This window comes from Alligator sinensis, unplaced genomic scaffold (assembly GCF_000455745.1).
Source record: "Alligator sinensis unplaced genomic scaffold, ASM45574v1 scaffold12_1, whole genome shotgun sequence".
In the NCBI taxonomy this organism is placed as follows: Eukaryota; Metazoa; Chordata; order Crocodylia; family Alligatoridae; genus Alligator; species Alligator sinensis.
In genome coordinates this window covers 2,461,026-2,481,417 of record NW_005841973.1, presented here as the reverse complement: position 1 = coordinate 2,481,417, position 20,392 = coordinate 2,461,026, and the positions used below count along the sequence as shown (strand labels likewise).

General features: G+C 53.9%; 1 protein-coding gene across 1 annotated transcript in view; it reads right to left on the bottom strand.

Moving 5' to 3' along the window:
- Positions 1–2,228: 2,228 nt before the first annotated feature.
- FBXO41 (F-box protein 41) overlaps positions 2,229–20,392 on the bottom strand; it is a 35,263-nt gene continuing 17,099 nt past the window's right edge. The window contains exons 5-12 of the mRNA XM_025200706.1: positions 18,327–18,568; positions 16,043–16,158; positions 14,708–14,860; positions 8,015–8,110; positions 6,498–6,616; positions 5,951–6,109; positions 4,968–5,083; positions 2,229–2,329 (exon numbers count right to left, since the gene is read on the bottom strand). Of these exons, the coding sequence (XP_025056491.1) occupies positions 2,267–2,329; positions 4,968–5,083; positions 5,951–6,109; positions 6,498–6,616; positions 8,015–8,110; positions 14,708–14,860; positions 16,043–16,158; positions 18,327–18,568 (1,064 nt within the window). The 3' untranslated portion in view covers positions 2,229–2,266. The remainder of the gene's footprint in view (positions 2,330–4,967; positions 5,084–5,950; positions 6,110–6,497; positions 6,617–8,014; positions 8,111–14,707; positions 14,861–16,042; positions 16,159–18,326; positions 18,569–20,392) is intronic.

Genomic DNA, 20,392 nt, shown 5'->3' with positions numbered 1-20,392 from the left:
AAGAGCGGCTCCTCGCCCCAGCTTTCGGAGACAGGGTGTGCAAGCACCTGTTGAGATTGGTCCATGTACACCCAACCCTGCCTCAGAGCCGGGGGCTGGACAAGGTCCCTTCCAGCCATACATTGCTACAATTTAATTAGCCGCTGAAAAGCGGACCCAGATTTCAAAACACCCATCATTAGGGGGTGACTGGGTCCAGGTTTGGTGCATTTGCAATTGTTAGGGAAGGAACTGGCTTTGCAATCTGAATGCCAAAGCACTAGGGGCTTGCACTGGGGGTCCTGGGACTGGGGGCAATTTGGTTTGGTTTCTGATTAGATCCTAGATGAGCGGCTCCCCGCTTCTCTTGCAAATCCTCCAGCCTGGAGGGTCTCCAAGGTGGAGACCTCTTCATGACATCGGTGTGGACGAAGTTGCCATGCATTGCCTATTGCACGGGGCCGGCCTCATCTGACCTTCTCTTGTAGACAGGAACTGGACAAAGGCACCTCTGGGGTCCCCCACCCCTGTTTCACGTGGGTCCCTGGCAGAAAGGTAGATGGAGAAGAAAGTTCAGAGATTTCCGATGTCTGGAAAGGCCTCTGTAGCCTCCTCGCCCTGAGAAAGACCCAGCTTCCAGCAGCGCCAGACACCATCCCCGGGGACATCCTGCCCGACAGCTTGGAGACCTGAAGAGCTACAACCAAGGCCAGCCGCTGGTTTCTTGGCACGGTCTGCGAGCCCATTTCCCCAGGTTGGTTCATGCCCTACCCCTGGCTGGCCGACAGCTTCTGGATACAGCATGAAATACGAGTCCCCATTCCCCATCAACTACCTTCGCCGCTCCTGGAGCATGGCGAGGTGCTTCGACGACTGGCTTTATCGCTCTTTGGGGCCGCACAGCAGGGTCCTCGATACAGGATCAAGGCTGCAAAGGATTAAGATCAGAGCTCCCCCCTGCACCGATGGCGCTGCTCCAGTCGGTACCAACCTTGGCATGGGAACCGGTCGGCATCTTTCCTCTAGAGGCAGAGGATAAAGAGAGGCAAAGCTGGCCAGGCTACTCTCAAAAGAGCCCTTTCTTTTGGAAATCCCTGCCACAAGATTAACTATTGCAAAAAAAAAGCAGGATCGGCAAAAACGGGGGCCCGTGATGGAAAGAAAGAACAAACCGGGGACGGCGATCTCCGTTCAGGGTGGACGGGTGCATCACAGAGCAAGGTTTTGGCCACGTGGTTCTTGCTTAAAGCTAGTCAGGAAGGGACGTGATGGATTGGGAGGTGCGACGTTGGCTCCCCTCTAATGCACGGTCCACCTCTCTGTCCCTGCTGGGCAGTTTGGCCCGGAGGGAGCTACCAGATGAAAGAGGAGCGCCCTTCCCTGAGGACGGGCCCAGGATGTTTGTGCAAGCTGAGTCGCTGCAAGGCAAAGGCCCTGGGGTGGGGTGTTTGAAGAGATGGTTTATTGCCTTGGCAGGAAGGGGATTTGGCTTCCTCGCTGGGTGAAGAGGGCATGAGGCCGGGCAGGCGTCTCTGTGCGGAGCCAGCATCCACTCCATCAGCTCCTCGCCGCCCACGAAAAGGGGCGGTCTCTGTGCTCTGCGGTTGCAGCAGTGCCTGCTGGTCTGGTTTCCGGGGGGGCACATGCCCCACGTTTGGTTTTCCTCCTTGAAATGAAAATGAAGACGGGTAAAACAAACAGCAATGCCAGGCCTTGCTTCCTGCAAGCGGGCGGGAGTCGCCAGAGACGCCTTTGGCCTTAAAAACCACGACAGGATGGTCCCCAGGAATCCACCCAGCCTCCGTTTGCACAGCCACGCGTGCAACCGAGAATCACCAGCTCAAGGCCCGGCCTCAAATTAGCCGTTTCCATTTCGCGGGAGAGGAGAGAGACGCTCGCCTGGATGGACGGTCGCAGCCAAGAGCCCGCAGGCCGGGTCCCGGAGCTTCCCGGCTCCCATGAAAACAAAGAAATGGAGTTCAAAGAAAGAAACATCCCCAGAAGGAAGATCCTTGGCAGCAGGCTGCCGCGGGGTTTCGAGCCTTGCTCCCTCAGCCAAGTCAGGAGTAGCCCTGTCCAGGAAACCCGTTTTGTAGCACCTTCCCGCCCATGCAACACTCTCCGTCCACCCCCAGCGAGGGAGTGTGACGCTGCCAGTCACGAAGGCCCGTGAAAGTCTTGTGCGCTGGTTGGCTTCTCCACGGCGCCGGGTTTGGGGACGAACGGCGGACGGACGGTTTGGTCTCACGGCGTCGGAGGAGGAGGCACGTTGTCTCCCCCTGCAAGGCTAGCAGCCTCCTTCCACCTTGACGTGCAAGATCTTGGAGAAGCCAGGCCTTTTCCTCAGGGCCTGGAAGAGAACGGGGGTTCAGTGCACGGCAGACGGGGAGCAAACAACCGGGCGGGGGATCTGCTGAGCGCGGCTCTGCCCCTGTAGCTTGCGCAGCTCTGCAGAGGAGGAAGCAGAGGGCTGCTATTCCCATGTCAAATGGGAGGTCATCCATCAAATCTCCTGGCAGGGAAGAGAAACCCAATCCCCCAACTCTTTAGATGGGCCCCGTCCCGCTGAGCCCCACTCCACCCTCCATGAACCGCCACCCATTTCCGAGTCCCCTCCTCGTGCTATTTCAGAAGGAAATTTGCTGTCAATGGGAAGAATGTGCATTTAGCCTCTATTTCCCCTCGGCATCTTGAGGGCATCTCAGCTTACACCTGCCCTTCCTGTTGCAATTGCGCCCAAGGCCTTGGGTATCAATGACAGCAGAGGAGCCAGGATCTCCTTTCAGGGATAACCACGCGACTGCATCTCCGCTGACCTCCGCTGTGTGATGTTCGACTCGCTCCTTTATTTGCTAGTATTGCTCTGTATGCTCGAAAGCAACCTCTGGGGTTGCTTAAACCCTAGAGGTTGCTTTTTTGGGGGGTTTTTAGGGACAGGATGAAAACAGAGTCCCTAAGGAGAGGGCATGGGCAAAGAGAAACCCCCCTAGAGAACAATTTTCCAGTGCTGGGAATGCATTGATTTACACAGCGGAGTTAAGAAAGCCCCCAATGGTCCTAGAAAAAAACCTGCACTTCCATAGAAGTCATCCGAGGGAAAATGCAATCAAATGCCGGCGGCTTTGGAGATGAGGGACTCTGGGGCTATGGGCTGCATTTGAATCATCTTCCCAAAGAGTAGCTGGAGCAGTGGGGGTTACAGAGAAAGGACCCCCTGTCTGCCCTTCTCGCTAGCATTTCCATCTTGGGGGCAGCTCAAGCAAAAGCAAAAGCAAACGCTGATCACTCTGCTCTCTCTCAGATGGCACGAAGTGGGCAGAAAAGGCTCTCTGAAAATTTCACCATGCAATGAGCTCCATGCTGGCTCTGCCCCTGTTCAGCTCGGGGTATGGCTAGTGAGCTGGGCCTAGAAGCAGAGCGTGATTTAGGGTGGCTTTGGGGTGCTGGCCAAGAATATGAGGTGCTCAACATGGGCTGAAAGTGTTGGCACTGGATCTGTAACCCAGACAGCTTGTTCCGGGCAGACCCAAACCCTCAGACCGACCATTATTCTTACCTGTTATCACTGTGTATCAATAAAATGTGCCTATTATTGAACGGACAGGTCGCGGTGGGTCTGAGGGTTTGGGTCTGCCCAGGACAAGGTGTCTGGGTCACAACTCCAGTGCCAACACAAGCTGCCTTAACTTCTCACTTCTTGTCCTTGTGCAGGAGCTGAGCATGGAGCAGCATTTGCACCGTTTGCTTCCTTGCTGCAACTCCTGTCGCTTGGCAAATTACATTAAGTAAATCAGTTTTATTTCCTGTTTTATTTCCAGTTTGATTTTATTTGGTTCAGATGCACAACCAAACCATTGCTTCCCTGCGTTCAAGATAATGGAAAAACCCGGATAATATTTCTGCTCGGGTTGGGTTTTATAAAGCAGTCCCTGTCCCAGGCCTTTACAAATGCAAATCAAAGCAAATGCTGGGCCTTTGTTCAATGGACTGAACTTGCTGAAGTGTTTGAGAGGGCTGCCCCAAGCAGAACCAGAACAGAAGAGCTGCCGCGTCCTGGGTCAGATCATAGGTGCGTCTTGCCTAATATCCTATGTCACATAGTGGCAGAGGGCGAATGCTGAAGGGGAGAGTGGGCTGGGTTTTAACAGCATTTCTCTCTCACTTGCACAGCGTTCAAAGCAGGGATGCACCCTGGGTTTATAAAGTGGCATCACACTACTTTCAGTTTTGTTCACAAGTCCCTTCTTAGTAATCTTAGTAGTCCCTATCATTTTGGTTTTGTCTTCTGGATGGCTGCTAGGTGCAGAGCTGATGTTTTTAGTGAATGGCCTAGACCTCTTTCCTGTGTGGAAATAGCTTATGTAGAGCTCAATCAATTCTGCAAAGTGTGAAAAAGCAGTCGCCGGGCCTCAAAAGAACAAATGAGATTGACTGAAAAATTGTAAGATTAAATAAAAAAAACAACCCCAAAAACAAAACCGGGGTTGTTTTTTTTGGACTTGTGATTTCTGAGCCATCAGGACATACTCAGGTCCTAATTCTTTCTTTTCCGCAGCCACGAGGGCTAAAAATGCACTTTAAGGAAAACAAACAGAAAAACCCCAATTGAGATTCATGCGCTCCCTGGATTCCCGGAGCTGGGGCTTTAAGTGAGACACCAGCTCTCACGAGGCATGAGAGTGTTGGTAATCCTGCATAACTGAAGCTAAGCAATAAGGAATAGGATAAATAGGCTGAAAATTTTCTGCAATAAGGAACAGGACAAATATTTGGCAAATTTTCTGCAATGGGAAATAGGACAAATATTCTGCAATAAGGACTAGGACAAATATTGTATCCCTTCAAGTGAGGCTCTCCAGGTGTTTTAGGACATTCATGAATTAAAGCTGCCCCTGGATGCGGCTGGGAGAGATTTCCTCTGGGGACCCAACGCCCCCAGGCCGTGACTCACCCAAGGACCCAAGGGACCTGCACCTGCCTCCCTTTACCTGGAGCTTGTTCACCATCTCCTCAAACATCTTCCTGGCTTCGGGGCTGTTTGGCTCCTTGAAGTAATCCATGATGCCCACCTGCACCACGATGGACTTCAGGTTCCGGCAGACACCTTGGGCAACAGAGAAACAGCCTGGGAACAGCCCCCGGGCACGGGGGTAGCTGCTGGATTTGGGGCTGGGTGATCAAAAGGGCACAAACCCTATTCAAAATCAGTGGCATGCGGGCTCTGAGCTAATCCAGGTGCCTTTCAACCCCTCCTGCCTCAGCGTGACCTACCTGTCCTCCCTCTGGGCATTCACCTGGAGCACTGGGCCTGAAGAATTGTCTCCTGCTGTCCCATCCTGTTTCCAATGCCTGTGGCATTAGTGCTCCTGTTCCTTCCCCTAGCAGACCGTGAGGAAAGGTTTCTGGAGAGCCCATGCACAATTTCACGCCACCTCCAATGTACCCCCAATCTACTGAGCTGGCAGAGGCTGCAAACTTAGAAATCCTATTTGCTTAACACAGCCAGGGACTATCTCTGGGCCTCAATGCCTCTAGCAAATGTCATAGGGAAGGAACTAGATCCTGACTTCAGTTACATCAACATGAATCGGGGATAACTCCATTGACATCAAAAGAAGAACTCCAGACTCCTAAAGGTGTAACTGGAGGCTGGATCCAGTCATTAGCTAGAAGAGCCCAAGGCCGGGATATCGTTGGGACGCGTCGGGATGTCAGCGCATCCCGATGGGACGCACCGGGATGTCAGCGCATCCCGATGGGACGCACCGGGATGTCAGCGCATCCCGATGGGACGCACCGGGATGTCAGCGCATCCCGATGGGACGCATCGGGATGTCAGCGCATTCCAGTGGGATGCACTGGGATGTCAATGCATCTTCCTCTCTAGCTGTAGTATGCGCGAGCACAGTTCTGCAGGTGAGGTGCAAGGAGCCTCCAGTCATCTCCGCGGCTCCCTGCAACTGCTACTCACTGTTGAAGTGCAGCAGGGCTTTGGGGGTGACCGGCGTGGAGGTCAGCACCAGCATCTCCAGGCCTTTCAGGCCCTCCCGACACACCTCGGCCGCCACCTCCTGGTTAATTTCCGTCACGTGGTCGAGCTCCAGCACCTGCAGCCGCATGCAGTTTCGGGCTTGCGAGATGAAAAACACACACAGGGTCAAGTCAGCCAGGCCCCCAGGACCCACAAGTAGTGCTGGGCAAGGCTTTACCAGCCTTGGGAGGTGCAGTGAGCTTTGTTCAGGAGGTGGAGACGAATGACGGAAAACGAAGCCGTGCAATAGGAAACGGAAGGAGGGGGTTTACACCCTGGCCAACAGGGAGGACCAGGGGTCAATAATGCATAATGACCTCCCCATTGGGATCTGCACGACAAAGATGTGGGAGAGCCCCTGAGCTACCTGGAGATTTCGCCTGCTTGGGAGAGAATCCAAAACACCCCACAAAGCTGACCCGGCTGCATCCCCTCTGCAGCAACCCCTGATGGGAGCGCGCCGATGAGAAAGTCCACCCGCATTTACCTAAAGATGCCAGGCCCTGAACGCCGCAGCCGGCGCCCCCCACGCCCAGCGCGCGCAGGTGCGGCCAGCATCGCCCGATCATCTGAAGGCAGCGGTTGCTGAAACGGGTTGGCTGCTGGCTGGAGAGGAAGAACAAGGAAACAGCAAGGGGATAAATTATTCCAGTCGCTGTCGGGTCATGGCAGCCTGGGGACAAGAGCTCTAAAACCAGAGGTTACAACCACCTGTGCTGAAGAAAAGCTGCTGTTAACAGCTGGGAGCATCCAGGCTTGTAGCATTTGTATGTCTCCAAGGACTAGGAAGGAGCACAACAAGTTTTGCACGCCCCCACGTCCATTTTTCCAACACGCGTGCATGCAGTCGTGTGCGCACACACGCACACAAGCCACAACACCCCCCACATCTGGACATGTTTCCTGAAGAAAGGACCAGCACATTAAGCATTCAACACTACAAGTCCATCCCCCCTCCAAAACGCTGCCCTGGGGGTGTCGCACTTCAGCCACTAATAAGGCACAGTTGGATGCGACAGGGTATTGCTGAAAGTCAACCAGGGTCATCGGAAGAGAGGAGCCTCGGCTGTGTGGGAGCTGAGTACCCTGACCTGATTTTTGGGCTCATCCCACGTGTGCTGTTATCTAAGTCATGCATTTATTAACACCTTGGGACTTTTTTTTCCCCCCAGACACCGAGGAGTGGGGAACCTCCCAAAGCTTCACGCCCAAAGAGCACACACCTGGGAAGTGAGAGAAATTACAGTCGTGTCTGAAACAGCAAAACTGAGCATCCTTGCAAACAAAAGCACACCCGGCTGTCGGGGCTGCTGTTATATAAGCGGGGAAGGGACCTGACAGCCATTTGATGTGCAGGTTTGCTTACCGGCACAATCAAACTCCCCTTTCATCCCTGAGGGATCAGCATCCTTTGCAGCATTCTCCTTGACACATCCCTAAAGCTTTTTGAGTCTCTGCTACTAGAGACGAGACTGGATTTCTCTTTCTGGATATGTATCTTTTTGACATATTAGAACAAAAACGTCCAGGTTTTTTTCTTATTTAGGGGCCGTACGCTGTAGCTTAAGCCTAAATCTGGCACTGCATGGGGGGCTGGATGGATCTGGCCTGTGAGGCGGAGTTTGAGTACCCTAACCCTAACCTGAACCCTAAAACAGAGCACCCCTGTTTTAGACCATTAGACGGGCAGGAACCAGCTATTTGGTTCAGATCAGGAGCCCAATTTCTACAGATCCCAGGGTGCTTGGGTCCAGTTGGGGCTTCAAACGCATCTCTAGATTGGCCCTCCAGCGGGCACCGATGTCTGCACTGCTTCTGTGTTGCTCTCCTAGCCGGACGCGTCTGAGTCCACACCCGGTCCTATGCGGAGAGCTTCACCGCCACGTTTCTGGGCTTGGCTCACGTGAGCACAAGCCCGTGGCTGAGGTTCGTGCAGGAGTTTCCTCCCTAAGAGACCCAGGGAGGCGATGCAGACATGCCCACGCCACCCAGCGTTGCTCTTACCAAGGGTGTAGCGGTGCCACCTGTAAAGAGATGATGTCCCTGCAGCCGGCTCCCAACGCCCAGATGACTTCGTGACCCACAGGGTCTGTCGAACTCCTGGAAGGATACACAGAGCCTCGTGTTATGATTCACCAGCTGCAATGCATGTCCCCAAAGCTTGTAGGGGCATTTCCATAGCATCTAAGCGTGGAGGGTACCAGAGCATTAATACTCCATGTCCTCCAGCCAAAAAAACCCCTATTTTCTTCTTGGTGCTGTTGGAAGGAACAAACGCCTACACTAATGAGAGAAGGAGAAACCTCCACCCCCACGTGTACACACTCCAGGATGGCCAAAGTCATATCCACCTTAAGCCCACACATAGGTGACACCAACAGAGAGGGAGGAAAATTAATTCACTTCTAGCTTGAGTGCTTCGGAGACAGTGATCCCGCATCCAGCCAGGAAATAGTGACGGCTTAGACAGCTGCTACGTGACCTTCTCCTCTAGGCCCTGACAATGTATTTCAGTCCCAACCACTCCTGAGAGTGAGAGAACTTGTCGGGAGGAGATCTTCCAGGGCACGCAGGGCAAGTGGGCACCCAGCTCTTGGAGGATGCCATCAGGACTTGGGTCATTGGAAAACCTTTCCTGAAATCATTCCTCTCTACCATGCAATCCCAAACCCTTTGAGCCTGTCAACCAGGACGCTAATGCATGCCCAGCTTGCTCCGCATTGCACCCACGGCGCCCATCTCTGAACCGATCGACTCAGTGCTGCACAGAAATGGCTCCTTACTCCAGCGGCCTCGCTCAAACTCGAACCAGTCATCCCCACTGGTGCTCCTGGTCTCCCAGGACCACCCCATCCCACAGAGCATGGCGCGGTTCTGCAGATTAAGCCCATGCTGCTAATTTTGAACGACCCAGTTCTTAACTTCAAGTGAACCTAAAAATAAGTCAATTGTGTTATCTTGAGCACTCATACATCTCCAATGAAGCCGCCTGCCAAGATTCCCTTACGAGTCTGGCTCACACTTAATTAAAATAAGTGAGTCATGTTGACAGGTTATCAAGCTGCCAATGGCCTCTGGTGAACATGAATATTCGGGGCTGCTGCACCATTAAAAGAAAGAAAGGGTGAAACGGCTGATATATTAAGCTACAAGTTGTGCTCTCAGATCCCACCTTCTTTTTTGGGGATCCCGAGTTCGGAGTCAAGGTCTCGCTCTTTTGGAGAACGGGAGCAGTGGGGCTGAAAGGGGGGGATATCGAAAGATTTCTCCCCGTGGTAGTATTCCCCGTTATCCAAAAGGGTCAGACATCACCGCAGCTGGGTGAAAAACTCAGTTTTCAGCTTGCTGGCAATTCTGGGGGAGAGGGAATATCTGAAAAAAAAAAAATGTTTGGGGTATTTTTTATTTAATAGAACGGCAGGTGGTTTTGAAACAGCCCAAACTGCTCGTGCAAACCACGCTGGCTTTTCTGAAATGGTTTTGCACACAGTTGGCTCAAATAGAGATGAATTTGCAAAATGTTCTGGTGCTGCTGAGTCGGCATGTCTCACCAGAAAAAAAGCTTTGGCTGAAAAAGTTTCCTCCACTCATGACGGTAAAATGCGGTGTCCGCCGTGGTTTAATACTACCCGCGTGTCATTGCGGTGTCGAGCGCCGAAGAGCACCAACCTCTAAGCGCTGCCGGAGTGCACAGAAATAATCAGCGTCCTAGGAGGGCAATAGGGCACCACCCGAACTGGACGGTGGAGAAAGAAGCTGCATTTGCTCTCTCCCCCTTTGCAAGCATCTCACTTAACAGATGAGAGACCCTGAGAGCTTGCATGGAGCACAGACTTCCACCAGCAGATCTTTTGCCATCTGAGAGACCACCCAACAAGGACGATTTTTCCCGTCAAAGGAATCTGCACAAACCCAGAGGGAGAGGAAGATGGGCGGTCGAGTGGTTTGGTTGCTAGTCCCGCTCTGCAGAGGCTCCCTGCATCACCTTGGGCAAGTCACTTAATGTTGTTCTATATCACGGCTCTTCCCTGCCCCCTTGGGCGGTTGAGGAACTAAATATATTAAGGGCCATGAGAACCTGTGGGCTGCTTTTGTAAAGAAAGTGAGATATTTTCATGCAAATCTTAAAAGCTGGACATCTGTTGTTAATTTGGGGGGCTGGACCCGAGCTGGTAAGGTCCCTTCCAGACCCTAACATCTATGAAACTATGAAACCTTTGGTATTACAGCTCTGTCTGCAAGTCACGGATGCTCTTGCACGTCTCGCTAAGCTCTGATACAACAACTTCTGTGAATGATGCTTCGTAGCATCGCCCGGGAACCTCCGACTTAACCGGGCAAATGATGCCCTAGCCTCAGTTATTCATGCCTTTGTCACCTCTTGGCTGGATCAAGGCAAGGCGCCATGCATGAGCACACCAAGCCCACCCTGTGCTCCCACAGTGGCTTTCAAGTTCAAGGCTTCGGTAGTGTATTTAAAAGGACCTAAAGCTCCAGGGTGAAGGCTGCGGCAAACACTTCTACTCCCCTGGTCCCATCTCTCAGGATGAAGCTCATGTGTGGGAGACAAAACCCTGCAGAGGCTACACCCAGACTGCGACTGACCCCCTCCAGCAGCCACCCTCACCACCCTCTGCTCCAGGGGCAAGGCGGGCGTCTGCGACCTTGGCTTTTCCAATGCAAATATACAGTGACAAAACCCCAAATAACCAGGGCTCTCCGCAGCACGCTTCTGCCCTTGGGGAGAGGAAGAGAGAGCAAACAGCGCTTGCCAGATGTTAGTCACGTCTTTGAATACGCTCCTGGAAAGCGCTCAGTCAATACGGTGAAGAGGCACCGTGGAATAATGAAGAGTCCTGGAAAGGACCATGCCGGGGGAGAAACAGGCTTGTGGAAATGGAAATAGGCTGCTGCCGACTAGGCGTGAGGCTGCGGGTTTTATAGCGACCCATTCACACCCCTTGCTGCACAGGCTGCACTGCCTCCGTGCACGCTAGCTCCCGAACCGGAAGCAGCAGAGCTGCATGCACGGGAGGGTGAATTAGCACAGGGAACAGGCAGTGCCCATTAGCCTGCCCACAGCGCTGCGTGGAGGTGGTCCACGGCTGAGGACAGAGCTGGAGCCGCGTGGCGCATGTCAGCCCAGCGCTGGCAGCAGGGCAAGGGCAACGGCGAGATGTGCCGTGAACATTTAAGGACGTAAGACTTGCCATTTACTGGGCACATCTACACGAGACGTTTGCTGTGCAGTAGACTCATTAGCTGTGCAGCAAATAGATTTCATAGACATTAGGGGCTGGAAGGGACCTTGCGAGATCATCGGGTCCAGCCCCATGCCCAAGGGGCAGGAAGTCTGCTGGGGTCAAATGATCCCAGCAAGATAGGCAGCCAAACACCTTTCAAATGAGTCCAGAGTAGGTGCTTGCACCACTTCTGGGGCGAGTCTGGTCCAGATCCCGAACACTCAGACTGTAAAGACATTTTTCTTTATATCAAGTTTGTTAGACCTTGTTATCCCTTGGGGAGCCCTGGTGAACACCAGTTCTCCCAGATCCTGATGCACCCCCCTTATGGACTTATAGGCAGTCACCATGTTCCCCCTGAGCCTTCTGCTTTCCAGGCTAAAGAGTCCCGTGTCCCCCAGCCTCTTCTTGTATGTCTTGCTCTCTTGGCCTCCTCCAGGCTCTCTCGAGCTTATCCACATCCCTCCTGAACTGGGGGCCCAATACCAGACACAGTACTCCAGCTGCGGTCTCACTAAGGCCCAATACAGTGGGAGGATGACGTCCCTGGTTTTGCTCGAGATGCATCAGTGGATGCATGCCAGCATTTGGTTTGCTTTGCCAGCCACAGCATCGCACTGGGGGCTCGTGTTCATCCTGCGGTCAATCAAGACCCCCAAGCCTCTTTCAGTCGTGGTGCAAGCGAGCGTAGCACCGCCGAGCCTGTAAGAATATGATGCTGGTTCCTCCTCCCAAGGTGGAGCACTCTGCACTTCTCTGCATTAAATGCCATTAGGGTTTGGTCTGCCCACCTTGCGAGCGTGCCCAAGTCGGTCTGTATCCCCAACCTGTCTTCCAGCGTGACCGCCTTCCCCCGTAGTTCAGTGTCGTCTGCGAACATTGCCAGTTTGCATCTGGTGCCCGAATCCAGATCATTAATGAAGCTGTTGAAGAGTACTGGCCCGAGCACTGAGCTGGGGACAGTATTCAAGGTGCAGATGCACCACAGATTTATAACGGGGGATCACGAGACTTTCAGCTTTTAGAATTCCCTTAATAATCCCATAATAATAATAACAACAACAACAATAATAATAATCATCCCATAATAAGCATAATAATCACAACAATCCCTTAATAATAATAATAATAATAATCCCATAATAACAACAATAATACCAATAAATATAAACAATAACAATAATAACAATAAAACTACCAATTACCATTATTATTATTATTAATAATAATAATCATCATCATCATCTTTCATTTCTACCCAAGAGAAGTTTTACAATCTTTTCTCCTATGCCTGAAACAGGGTATTTGTGCCTGAAAGCTTGCAATTAAAGGCATTTTTTTTGCAAAAATCTAGTGGGTCTAATAAAAGATATCTCCTCTAGCATGAGTTCTGATTCCTTAATAATCTCTTACATTTGTTTGCCTTTTGACAGCTGCTGTTTAAACATTTCCCAGGGAAAAAAAGCAGCAGAACAATCTCCTCGGCAACAGGAGCCCAAACCTCAATCCCTGCTCACTTCGGGCCAGTGCAAGGAAATGCAGCCACCCGTTTCACAGACAGCCTCCCGCTGATTTTGCAAAGGGCTGGGGCTCCCGACTTCTCCATTCAGGATGAACCGAGGAACGACAGCCTCCGACATCCACCGACGAACCCAGCCAGCAGCATGCAGCTCCCCCTGCACGCTCCCCCTCCCCAGGGCCGTCACCTCGGCTGGCGGGGCTGGCTGTAATTACGGAGTTTACCACGGCTGCCCTGGCACGGGGACAATCGCCCGGCTTCATAAATAGCTCAGCGTGGAGAGCCGCGTCGCCCCAGAGACCCTGCGAAGGATGAAGGCCAGGGCGGCTGCCCCCTTTGTTAGCCCGTCACGCCTGCCGCCGGCGGCGAGAGAAAGGGAAAGGCCTCTGTGTCTCGTGCAGTTGTGTGAGGCTTTCTGGTAGCAACAGCAAGGTGTTTTAATTCAGACACAGGGCAGGTCTTCATCACTGCCCCAGGCTCGTATCCCACCAGCTCCGTGGCTCCCTCAGCATCCTTCTCCCCCACGGTGTGCTTTGCCAGAGACCACCCTACACCCTGTCTGCAATCACCATTATCAATTAATGCAACACTGATGAGAGACACAGGTGCTGCTTGCTCCCCTGTTGCTGTGCCCCTGGCTCATCCCTTCCCACCGGGTTATTTTTCCTGGCTTCGTTCTGATGACAAGTCTGGTGGCAGAAGCAGGCAAGACCGAGGCCGGCTGTGTCAGCCTCCTCGTCTGGAAGTGTGCATCTACCCAACACCCGCGTGTGCACTCATGAAGCACAATGCATCCACGTGCCCCTGCTCTGTGTGCAGCAGATCCTGGGGACGAGGCAATGCAGCACCCTTCGCGCAGTGCCGAGCCCATCCCCAGCACCATAGGGTCTCTATGTGAAGCACGTGCCCTAAAGTCCCAGTCACTGGTGTGCAACTACCACCTGCATCATCCCCTACGCTGAATGGCAGCAGCTCCATTAGAAATGCCATCAGCAAAGCCACAGGCTGTACCTGTCTGCATGTTTCTAAGTGCCTAAAAGAAGGGACCCTGCCCTTTGTCGCTCTACTATCTGCCCAGGCTGCTGGAAGTTATGTCCCACATCCCAGCCTGTCCAGGGAGGTTCAACTGAAGGACCCTTTCCAGCTGTAGGATGGCATGAGCACTGGGTCTCAGTGAAAACACATTCACATCATGACTTCCAGCCACCAGCCGGAGACTGGAGAGCCCCCAGAGCCTGGCCAGCCCCCAGCCAGGTCCATCTCCAGGCTAGTGGGGGGCTGCCCATGTCATAGCTGCTCTGTACATAAAGCAAAGCCAAGGGAGTCCTGGGCTGTTGGTTCATCTCCAGATAGTATTTAGCAGCCTAAAGACCCCAGGGTACATTGTCCACACCTCTCTAATACCAGAATGCACCAGGTCTTCCTGAAAGCATCCAGCAAAGCTCACCGCACAGCCTCTTCGGAGGCTCACCCCGTTGCAACAGCAAGCAGCCAGCACTTGAGAGCAACCGGATGCATATGGTCCCCAACCAGTCCCAAACTGGCAGCCCAGCTTGGAGGAATAGGGCTGGAAAGGGGCTGTCTGCCAGCTGCCCCAGGGCACAGCAGCCTCACCCAGCTGCCTGGCACAGGAGAGGGAGTTTTGCTGTCATGTGTCAGGGTCTGGGTTTCTGGGTCAGTGTTTTTAAAGGGCTGTGGGGTCCCAGTCTGGATGCATCAGCCCCTCTGGTGTGGTTTCGTGAGATTTATGGGGTTTAGCTCTCCCCAGCTCCTGGCTACCTCAGCCCCCCACCAGAAGGGCAAACACACTAAGCACCCGTGCCTTTCCATGTGCATGAGCAAGATGCTCTGAGAGGCGTCTTGGAGGCCGGCAGCCCTCCTCTCACCTATGCATGCATCACCGCCGGGTCTTGCAGGACCCCATCTTGCACGTACCGATAGGTGACGGCCTGGAGAGCCCGGCAGTAGCAGCTGGCCAGCCAGAGGGAGCGGTCCGTCAGGATGTTGGGGCAGTGAGAGATGCGGAGGATTAGCAGGTTGCTGCCCGTGGCCTTCAGCAAGGACTCCAGCCCGGCTTCAAGGCAGCCCCTGAGGGGAAACAAAATGCATCAGCAGCACTCCTTGCACAGTCTGCTCTCTGGGCAGCACGCACCAGGAGTCCCAGGAGGAGGCAGAGCCCAGGAAGCCTTGCACTGGCAGCCTGTCTGCTGTGGGCAAGGGTCTTGTGGGCACCAGCGTTGCCAACCTAGGACTCTTTGGGGTCCCGGTGGGTACGTTCAGGCTTCGGTGCTAGCCCATTGGGGTAATGCTGTAGCGCGAACCCCAACCTGGACAGGGGGAAGTGCTCCAGGGACCCATCCCACCCTTGACCATAGTCTGGGGGCTGTGTGGAAGGGGGCCTGGCTTGCTCCAAGTGGGTCCCCGACACCCTGCGGATGAAATTTGGGTGAAGGTGGAGGACGAGCTTTCTTCTTCTCTCTGCCTTAACTCCAAGCCACTTCTCTTCAGGTCCCCCCAGGCCACGGTGCCTGCTCCCCTTCTCCCTTCAGGCTCCCAGGACAAGACCGTAGCACCTTCATCCCAGCGGCAGACAGATAATTTCACCCCCTGTCCGTGCCCTCCCTGGGCTGAACGCAGCTCTCAGCCTAGGCTTCCCCCCGGCCCTGCCAAATCCCACCACCGTGCCACCGCCCTGCCCTCGCACTCGGGCCCTTTGCAAGGGGCTCTGTGCCCAGCCGGCTCTGCCTCGTTAGCACGGCAAACCCCCTAAGTGCCATCAGCTGCACAACCTGCGCTGCTCAGCGCTGGAGGGCTGAGGGGAGCGGGGGTCCTCGAGTATTTTCTGAGACCAGACTGCATTTCTGAATGCATCCAAAGCCAGAGGCAGGTGGTTTAACTGGCAGGGGGACAAGGCAGCCCCAAGCCTTCTGTAATTGGAAAGGGATTCCCAGGGAAATGGGACCTGTACCGATCCCAGTAACGGGGGCATGGAGACCAGCTGTTGCAGTGGGAGTTTGCAGTGGCAGGAGCCAAAGGGTTAAGAGCTGGGTCTCTACCCAATTAGCACGCTCTCGGTGGAGCATTAAATGGGAAAATCAAGCGCTGGCGCATGTCTCTGCCTGACAACAGACACCCACGGGGAAGCCAGCAGCACCCACAGGCGCTGGCCCCCGGGTCGTGGGATGGGATCTTTATGGGATGGGTGGCTCTGCCGCATTACAGGGAGGGTGGCAGCAGTGGGGTGGGAGGGAGGGTGGGGACGGGGCTCACCGTGTGCTTTTCATGTACTCCTCCTTGCTCTCCTTCTTGCCCCGCTGCCGCGGCTTGAGGTTCTGGAGGGTGAGGGAGTGGGTCTGGGTGCACCACTGAGACAGCATGCCCAGGAACTGGAGGGGAGGGGAGACCATCGTCAGGGGGAGAGGCGGGCAGGTGGGATACTACCACGGGACACGGCGCCTGCTCTCACCCCGGCTTGGAGAGGGGCAGGACACACACCCATCCGCCCACCCACACACACAGATGCACAGGCATGGCTAGATACACACACATGCATGTACACATGCACAGAAATACACACAGGCACAGGTGCAGAGACACGTGCACACCCATGCCAGTGTAGATGAATATGCACAGCAACAAATGCATAGTGATACACATCTGTGTGCATGCACAGATACGCACGCCCAGACACGTGCATACATAAACACATGCATATGTGCACAGATGAGGATGCTCAGGGTGTACACAAACAGATGCTTGCAAACACAGTGTGCATACGTACAGAGGCATACGCACAGTGATACACACAGGCACCCGTGTAGATAAACACACGTGTACACAGATATGCACACACATAGATCTAGAGGCTCGGGCACGCTGCTGCCGTCAAAGATCTTGGAGTGAGCAGGCCTGGAGGACCACACACACACATGAACACACATGTACACACTCATAAACACAACTATGCATGTGGGCATACCCACATGTAAACACATACACACTTGCACACGCATAAACACTACTATGCTTGTGGGCACACACACACTATAAACACAGCTATACATGTGGGCACACACACACAAACACACACTCAAACACAACTATGCATGTGGGCATACCCACACGTAAACACCCACACACATTTACACATGCATAAACATAACTATGCATGTGGGCACACACGCACACAAACACACACACACTAAACACAACTATGTATGTGGGCACACACACATAAACACATACACTTACACAATCTTAAACACAACTATGCATGTGGGCACACACACACACACTTACACACTCAAACACAACTATGATGTGGGCATATCCACACAAACACCCACACATACTGACACATACATAAACACAACTATGCACATGGGCACACACAACACACACACACACTATAAACACAACTATGCATGTGGGCATACCCACATGTAAACACCCACACACACAGACACTATAAACACACCTATGCATGTGGGCACACACACATACAAATACACATACACACATTATAAACACAACTATGTATGTGGGCACACACACATAAACACATACACTTACACAATCATAAACACAACTATGCATGTGGGCACATACACACACACTTACACACTCAAACACAACTATGATGTGGGCATATCCACACATAAACACCCACACATACTTACACATACATAAACACAACTATGCACGTGGGCACACACACACTATAAACACAACTATGCATGTGGGCATACCCACATGTAAACACCCACACATTTACACGCGCATAAACACACCTATGCACGTGGGCACACACACATACAAACACACATACACACACTATAAACACAACTATGTATGTGGGCACACACACACATAAACACATACAGTTACACAAACACAACTATGCATGTGGGCACGCATGCAAACACACACATTCAAACACAGCTATGCATGTGGGCACACCCACACACACAAACACACACACTCACTTACACACTCATCTGGCAGGAATCCTATGACCCCTGCTGACTTCCTGCCCCTGGGGCAGGGGGCTGGACTCGATGATCTTCCGAGGTCCCTTCCAGCCCTAACGTCTATGAAATCTATGAAATAAACACAGCCATGCATGCGGGCACACACACACACACATAAACACAAGTATGCATGTGGGCACACCCACACATAAATACACACACACACTTACACGCTCATGCACACAACCATGCATGTGGGCACACATTAAAACACACTTATCAACATAGCTATCTATGCATGTGAGTATGCACACACACACACACACACACACACACACACCAAACTGGGTATTTCTTTGCGGGGGGAGCAACAAAACTGTGCTGACCGACACCCCCTGGTTCCCATGTCCCAGATCATCCCAGCCGTGGCTTTGACCCCAGGCTGCGGTGGGTCCATCTTGAACCCTGTAGCCCCAGGCGCGCTGCTGGGGTCTCCCCCGGCTTGGCTGGGGCAGTCCCCGTTTCTGGGCCGGCGCTGCTCCCTGGGGGCTCCCCACATAGTGCCGCGCTGCAGGGCCCCGTACCTTCGAGGACACCCTGGCATTCTCCAGCAGCACGCGGGTCCACACGGCCGGGTGCCGCGCCACGAACTTCCAGTCCTTGCAGACCTCGGCGGCCCGCAGCAGGGTCTTGGTGTCGAGGTACGTGAAGATGCAGAAGAGCGCCGCCCGCATCTTGAGGATCTCGGGGCTGATCACCTCGTTGGAGCGGCACGGGCTGCCCTTCTCGGGCCTGACGGCCTTCCCGGCACCCCCCTCGGACCTGGCTGTGAGGCAGAAACAGTGAGCTGGAGCGAGGGGATTCAGGGGACTCGGCAGGAAGGTTGCTGAGGTGGGGGTTTGTCTTTACCCTTCTCTGGTGGGGGTGTCAGGGCGGGGGGGGTACCATTATCTTCCTGTGAAAGTGGGGGAAACTGAGGCATGGAGCAGCAAAGTGACTCACCCGAGGTCACAAAAAAACAGGACAGACCCCCAACCCTCCAGGAAAGGAAATCCCAAAATCTTAGTCTCCTCCCCTGCAGAAAGGGGACCCAGGAGTCCTGGATGCTGCCCCCCACCCCTGCCCCTCTGATGCAGAGCCCAGGAGTCCTGAATGCCATCCTCCAGACCCCCCCGCCTCTCGCCAAAAGGCACGTGGGAGCCCACCTCCACTTGCCCAGGCACCCAGCAGGGCTGGGCAAGCTGGTCCTCACCCCACCCGGCTCAGCGGGAGCATCGGGGGGAAGAAAGCAGAGCATCTGCCAGGTCCCCCCTGTGGTGGGAGATAACACATGGCTCCACGGCACTCCTGGCACCAAGGATACCCGTCACCTCGCTCCCCTCCTCTCTCAGCTCTGGCTGGTTCAGTGCATGGCTAGGAGGCCAAGTGCCCCCCTTGCCCCGGGGGTCTCCTGCTCCCCCAAAGGGAGGCTGGTCAGTGCAGACCTCGCAGCCTGGAGGGAGCAGGGCAGCCCGCCCCCGCCCCACGGACTGCAGACCCCGAGCCACGAGAATAAGAGGTCCAATGCAGACCTCTGGGGTAAGCGGGTGCAAATTCACAGGAATAGCGCCTGTTTCCCCCAGTGCTGGATTTGGCCTCATGCTTGTGCTGCTGTTGCCGTGACTCCCCCGATCTTCTCCTCCAGAGAAAGCATCCCTGACACTTCCCTCCCTCCCCTCTTTTTTTATTTTCCCAGGGATTTATATGCCTCCATTGCCATGGCAACCGAGTCCCACTCTCTACGGGAAAACGAGGTTAGAAGAAAGCCAAAGCTCCGACTCCTAACGAGAGCCCCCCGTGCTCGAGGGGTCACTGATGTGCAGCCACTTCGGAGGGGAGGGAGGCAGCGGCTTAAACACTTGTCACTACTGCCCAGGGCAGCCCGCACTCTCCGGGAGCCGGCGGGTCTACAAGGGAGGGAGACGACGACTAGATCTCCCAAAAGTTGCAGCTGAGATGGTGCTGGTCTGCTGGGATTAATGTCCTTTCCCTGCAGGGCAACCACCACAAGTGCTTAGCAGCCACTGCGGACCAACCCAGAGGTCCAGTCACTCCTGCTCCCATCTCTGGGCCTGGGCACAACATCCTCGGAGGTGTTGAAGACCCGGGTAGCCTTGTCTGGGATGATGGAGTTGGGGCTGGTCCTGCTTGGAGCAGGGGGTTGGACTGGATGTGACCCCATGAGGTCCCCTCCGGCCCTCATCTGTGGTGCTATAGGAGACAGTATGGAAGTCCCAACGGGGTGAGATGTCCTTCCCCAGGAGGTCTCATCCTGCTTTCTGATGCATAGCATCTGTCTCTCCCTTGAAGCGTGCAGGCTAACCCCCTCCCTCTTCCAACATAAAATCACAGACAACGAGGGCTGGAAGGGAGCTCAGGAGCTCACATCTAGTCCAACCTCCTGCTCCAACTAGCCAACCAACTAGCTTTGAGCATCAAGGACAATAAAAAGTCCTTTTTCAGATATGTGGGGAGCTGGAGGAAAAGCAGGGGCAACGTTGGACCCCTGCTGATCCAGATGGGGCAACTGACAACTGACGCCCAGGAAAAAGCCAACCTATTAAATAGGTACTTTGCATCGGTCTTTCATCAGTCCCATGGGACACCCATG